A 7092-nucleotide genomic window follows, 5' to 3' on the forward strand; every position below is an offset into this window, starting at 1 on the left:
GGTATTGGATTAAATTATTAGTTGAAAACAAAACTCTTTTAAAATACGTGACGGTAAGAAAAAAATGTTTATTGATTGATTTCGTTTACTTCTATTACCTACTATTGAAAAAAATTAAATTATTTATAAATTAAATTAATTAATTAAAAAGCTTATATATATATATATATATATATATATATATATTTCTATGTTTTAATCCATATATAGTCATATTGAGAAGATATAATTGTATTTTTACATATAATTTAATTATTATTAGACAAATGTTATATTATTAGCTTACAAATTATTTAAACATATGCATATTTATAATTATGATGAAGAAAAAGCATATACGTGTACAATATACAATATTACAAAGTAATTATAATGCGTATAGTTAATTTAATTTATTTTGAGAAATATATAAATAATTAAAAGTTTACTTTATAATTTAAGGATCTTAATTAAGAAAACCATAATAATATTACTTATTTGTGCATTGTCCATTAATTATCGAATAATCATAATATTTAAATATCTATCCTATACATTTTATACAATTTAAAGTAAGTTTATACATTTTAGAAACTGATTTGTTATAAATGTAAAAATAATGTGAAAAGTATTAAAAGGGTATACAGTTTAGTGCTTATTTCATTACGTATGTACTTACACTACAAAAGTAAAATAGAAGCTTAGCACTGTATATGAAAAATTTGTATAAAAGTTATGGTTCCTTTATTCTTCTGTCTCCTAAATATAAATTTAAAAAGTTATAAGCTTAGCATAAGTTGCCCGATAAACTGAATGTTATCTCCCCTCCTCCCCACCTCCCCACCTCCCCACCTCCCCTCCTCCATCCTGCCCATCTTTCTATCCTGTTTCGCTAACGCAACAAAATTTCTGGAATAGTACAAAAAGCGAAGGAAAGTCACTTTAAGACTTGTAAGACTAATGAAGATCCTTGAAAAGCAGAGCATCCTTGCACGATAGCGAATCGATTGAGTTACGCTTTTAATGCGTAGTAAAGTAGTATTAGTCTGTATCTTTGTATTATTTATTGTAAAATGGACGATTAACGCATGACTCGTAAAAATGGGATTATAATCAATTTTGTATGGGAAATTGAGGGAGTGGTGAAAATTTTTCATTCCTTCTTTTTATCGTGCGAAAGCACATTTTCCAGTGAAACAAGCATGAATTATCGTTGCCGTAAACCAATAACTTGTAACAGATTTTTCATAGTTATAGTTATCAGCATTGCAAGAAAGTTTAATTTTTTCATCCAAGCAAATATTAGATTATGATAGTCGAATGTTCATTAATCATATTTTGAATGAATGGATTGTCCTGAGAATGTAATTTTTTATGTTCATTATGTTCAGAATCTCTTTCATTTATAATTTCTCTAATAATTAAATGCGAAATATAAATTTTTGTATTATCATCATAAAAATATTTATCCATCCTTTATTATAGATTATATAAAAATTTTTTCACATCGGCTTTTAAATATCATTTGTCCAATTGAATCATATAGTTCATAAATAATGCAAGGAATGCTGCATAAAAATTAAATATTGCGTAAGTAGGTTGAGTTTTATTTTTTTTTTTTGAATTTTCATAAAATTTCTATACTTTTGCACCATAGCATAGCATTTAGAATTTGTATTCTAAAAATCATTATTATTTTAATTGATTATTGTGAATATATCGATGAAAATATAATATGATAGCTGGAATTTCATTGTAAAAATTGTAATAAATGTTGAAATTAAATATTTATTATATTAGAATTAAAAATTATTAGATAATGTAGTAAATATAAAATTTAAATTATTTTACTTATCGTCAAAGTCTTGTTCTATTTATTATCTTAAGAAGTTTCTACAAATATTCAATAAGACGAATAAATAATTTCTTTCAAATACAGTTACAATTGTCTAAATATTTTTTTAACATTATTTTCTTATACAAATCGATGAGTTATTTTTATTAATATTTATTCAAGTTGATGGTAAATTTATTGATACGCATAATTACTTTATTGTGCGTTTTAGCAAAATTGCAAACGCAATATTAATTAAAACTGTAAAATTTTAATAAGATTTTTATCACCATAATAAGTGAAATTGTATAAAAGTGAGATAAATTATATTTTGTGACTCATAATTCATATAAAAGTAATAAAGTTTTGTGGAGAACAAACTCGAAGCTATAGAATTTGAATTTCTAGGAAGAATTTTGTTTAGAAAAAATCGATACATTGTTATTTTTAGATGAAAATTGACACTATTTTAAAGTATATAATAAAATCAACATATTAATTATATTAATAAACTACTATTTTTACCATTCACATTTTTGGAAATATCAATTTTATTAAATATAGTTTTAACAACAATTGAATTGGACTGCATGAATTTCAAAGTCTTACAATTATATTACAAATGTTTGGAATACTCATTACTTTTACTTTTTATTTTTATGAATATATATATATGTATATGTGCGAGCGCGTGTAGGTAATTACATATGCATGTTTGTATGTGTGTATTTATGTGCGGATGGATGTACGTTAAATGCGAATGCTTTTGAATGGAGAGTATAACAATTGGAATATTTAATATTGTCACGGGACTATGAGCGCCATTGGAGAGAAGAATGATGTTGCTCGAAGTTGTCAATGTATTAGAAATTTACCGTGTACGAATCAGGCTTTTACAATTGATTCTTTATCTTTATCATTCGTTAAAAGTTCCATCCATAAGTGGAGAGGGCTGTCGAAGTTGTTCCTTTTTTTCTTCTTCTTCTTTTTTCTTTTTTTTTCTTTTTTTTTTTTTTTTAACCATATAGTTGTTGTTGATGTTTTTTCGAGAGGAAGTTGGCACGCGTTAGTTTGTCTATCCGATCTTTTATGTATTAGTGAGGTAATTTGAGAAAACTCGATATTTTTAAATTGATTGTATTCGTGATGTTTTCGTGGCAGCTGCTCGAACGTATATTTCAAAATTTCTTTTTACTTGAGTTCTAGTAATTTTTATCATATTATTAAAGAACTTTTTATTATTTTATTGAAGAACATTTCTTATTGTTATATATTTGATTTAATGAGATTTAACGTGTAAATGTGAGATTAATAAAATTTAATGTATCATTTGCCTTTTACAAATATTATATGAATGCGTTTCTGCTCGTAAAACATTTAAAAACATCCTGATTGTTTCAAATAAAAATATTTATTATTTTAATTGACGAGGTGGTGGTTAGTTAAAAATTATTTTGAACATATGTGCATTAATGTCTTTCAAATTGATTTAAATATCTATTACAATTTAATGTAATATATTAATTATATTAATTAATATAATAAATTTATTTAATGGATAATCTAATTTATCCTCCTAACTCTTTATTGACGTATTATCTCCTATTATTATACGTTTTATGTTTTTAATTGTACATTTTAACGAAGATTCATCTCAGAATTCACTCAATGTACTTTTGTTATTATAATACAATTAATAACACGAGCATGCGAATTAAAATATTTGTAAATTAATTATCCATTAAATTGAAAAATAATAATATTTGATATTGACATATTAAAAAATGCCAAAAATTTCAGAATGACTCCTATGTGATATTCAATTTTTATAATAAAGAAGCATGGTTTTTTGTGGTCTTAATTGGAGTCGATAAACAACTACAAATCATTGATAGCAGTCGATGTATACAGCTTAACACCACTGATGATTTATTAGTACTAATCGTTTGACATAAAAGTATAAATGCATTTGATTTTGATGCAGTAGAAAAGAATTTTATGCTTGATAACTTTATTTATTCTAGCAGTTTTCGAGAATATCATATTTTTGCCCAAAAGACTATTACAAAACGAAGGTAGAATGGTAGTTTAGATGCTTGTAAAAATAAAAAAATAGATAAAGATATTTAAATCGAGCTAAAATATACATAACTATTTCTATACAAATAATAATACGGAGAATATTGTAAATAGTCAGTTTTTAAAGTCTAGATCAATAATATTCACGTCGCCTGAATGGAACGAAGGCTTTACTTAAGAATGCCTAAATCAAGATAAAGAAAAATGTTCTATGTAGATCTATAAATATATAAATAAAGATATAGATGATGTGTCGAATGCAGAGACATAGAAAGCAGCCTGGAAAAGTATGTTTATCGGAGAGAATTTGGAGCGTCAATTATTATTGGCTTTGTTCTTTAAATATTTTTAAACGATAAGCTATTTTAATCTAAATGTAAAACAACAACTTTCAGACTTTTAAAGGGTTTATCTTTCTTACATTCTCGTCCATTATTGTTATTATTGATACATTAACGGAAGATTTGAATTAATATTAAGTTTTCTCTTTATTTAATAGATAATAATAAGAAACATGACCTTGAAATATACTTTTTTATTTTTTTGTACAAACCCTATGTAAGTAAAAAATGTATGAAAAATTCGAGCTTACTTTTTAATCTATTCAACGACCGAATAATAATTAAGTATAACTTTCTTGAGCTCTTTTTCATTTATATAAATAAATACTTTATAATAAGAGATGATTTTCTCGTATTCTTTTAACACACAATTGGAACGACGATGTTATTGTATGAAATTTTAAAAACGCATCCATCTCGCGACACTCCGAGCGCGAAATATTCAGCCAAACACGAGCTTTTCGGTAAATTTTGCGACCAACGAATCTTCAGTACCGAGAAGGAAATGTAATACTACCTTAATCCTTTTTTCAATCGATGCTTATTCACGACAATAGCACACCCACGTTAATCTCATAATGCCTCGATTTATCCACCAAACTTTAAGCTTTTGACAGACAGACAAGTACACATGGTAAATACATACAATGAAGATAACGAGTGCACTCTCCAATGACCCTTATTTAAATTACTAGAAGAATATGTTATGTTAAGTAAATGTGTAGGAAGAGAAACGGCTGAACATTGGCATTATCTAATCTCCAGGCATACTCGCGATAATAAGCCAAGCTGAACCAACTAACGCGGTTCTGCGCCTCGTTTTCAGGGGGAGGCGAGGGGGACTGCAAGTTATGAAGGTCGGCCGGTGCTCGGGAAGGCGCACCAGCCCCGGATGAAGTTAGCCGGGAGCTCGAGCTATGCTGGCCGGAGATGACGGAGCTCAACCTGCCGTATGCCGCGTGCGAGGTCCTGGTCGCGCTCTGCGCGGCCCTCGGCAATGGCCTCGTCATCCTCGTGTTCGCCAAGGAGCGCAAGCTCAGGCGGCGCACCAACTACTACATCATCTCCCTTGCGACGGCGGATCTCCTTGTCGGCCTCTTCGCCATACCCTTTGCCATCCTCGCGAGTATCGGACAGCCGACGAACTTGTACGCCTGCCTCTTCACCGTCTCCGTCCTCGTCGTCCTCTGCACCATTAGTATATTCTGCCTGGTGGCCGTCTCCGTCGACCGCTACTGGGCGATACTCCATCCGATGGGCTATTCGAGGACGGTACGCACTAAGACGGCCATAGGTGAGTCTCTCTGGGCGAATTGCTAAAACTTTTATCGTCAATTCGCGATCGCGCAGCTGTTCACGTTGCCCACTTGCGCACAACCGAGCATTTCCCGGTCAGCGTCCCGGTATTTTCTCGTGATATACTGGTTCTAATGCCTTCGACGGGCATCTGTTAACTTTAAATTTAAATAACGAACGATAATAACGAAGGTGATCAATAAATAATTAGGCGTTGCTTTGAACGCGAGCCGACGTTGGCTTTGACAATGAACATCGAAAAATCTTTTCCAACTTTTAGGATATTTTTTTATTAGCCATCATAATAAGGCAATATATACATGCGGAATATACTTTTCACAAGTTGGATCATTGTAATGAAGAAAATACATAGGAAATAATTGAATAATCCGTCTTAATAATTAAGAAAACGTGAGATTAATATATAAATTAAATTTTTGCGGACTCGTCCTTTGGCCCTACACACTCGGTGGGCGTCCATCATTGATAGAGATTTTACCGACTACTTCAACGTTCATTATGCACTCGTTTTTATTTTCTTTTTGCTTTATGATACGACGTAAGTTCCTTTTAACGGGAATAATGATTCGAGAGCTCGTTTGAAAATTTATTATTCATACAGAAACATTTGGCAACTATAATCTTGAAATATAATGGTTAAGCGACAATACTAATTGCTAGCCAAATAGCATTGCTAATGCCAAATGAAAAATAAATAAATAATCGAGTCGAGTATGTTGTGCAGGATCGTATACATACGCATAGGAAGGATATTAAAATATTTTACTCTGAATTCAATGTACGTTCGCTCTTCTACGTGTAAGCGGATATCCTAACATTTTAAATATATTATACGTGCATGTATAATTTACGTTAAAAAAAAAAAACAAAAACAAAAAAAAAAAAAACAAAAAAATAACAAAGACAAGAACAAAAACAACATCAAAAAATCTTTTTAAAGTGCAAGAACTAAAAAGCGTCAACAGAATGAAGTTTATCGCTTTGGTTATATCTTGGAAACAATTGTAGTTAAATTAAATTGTAGTGAATTTCGAGGACGATAAGTTATAGAGAGATAATTTTTAATATTATCTGGTATTTTACTTAGATTTGACTTGCAAAATTTACTTGGCATAATAAACGAAAGTTTCTAGCGGATTTTAATCGTATGGTGTAGAATTAAAACTTTTGTTGAAAATATATTAAGACAATACTTGCCGAAGCTCATTTTAAGATTCTTAAAATGCTATATTCAATCGACTCTGACTTATGTATTAATATATCCGCATATTACACCCGAGGTTAAACATAATAATAAAAAAAAAAAATAAAATAATAATAATAATAATAATAATAATAATAATAATAATAATATTTTTGTCTTACAAATATCTGATTCGGTAGTTGATATTATTACGTTGGAGGTGTTTACCGAAACAATAGCATCGTTAATGCTGTAAATCATAATTTTTCTTTTTCTTATTTCTTTTTATTTTTTTTTTGTTTTGTTTTTTGTTTTTTTGCTTTTTTTGTTTTATACGCTTATTCAATAATGTTAGCTAT

General features: G+C 29.1%; 1 protein-coding gene across 1 annotated transcript in view; it reads left to right on the plus strand.

Moving 5' to 3' along the window:
• The first annotated feature begins 5065 nt into the window (after window positions 1-5065).
• LOC105359100 (adenosine receptor A2b) overlaps window positions 5066-7092 on the plus strand; it is a 21517-nt gene continuing 19490 nt past the window's right edge. Inside the window, exon 1 of the mRNA XM_011495580.1 lies at window positions 5066-5527. Within this exon, the coding sequence (XP_011493882.1) occupies window positions 5164-5527 (364 nt within the window). The 5' untranslated portion in view covers window positions 5066-5163. The remainder of the gene's footprint in view (window positions 5528-7092) is intronic.

This window comes from Ceratosolen solmsi, unplaced genomic scaffold (genome assembly GCF_000503995.2).
Source record: "Ceratosolen solmsi marchali unplaced genomic scaffold, CerSol_1.0 scaffold1, whole genome shotgun sequence".
NCBI lineage: Eukaryota > Metazoa > Arthropoda > Insecta > Hymenoptera > Agaonidae > Ceratosolen > Ceratosolen solmsi.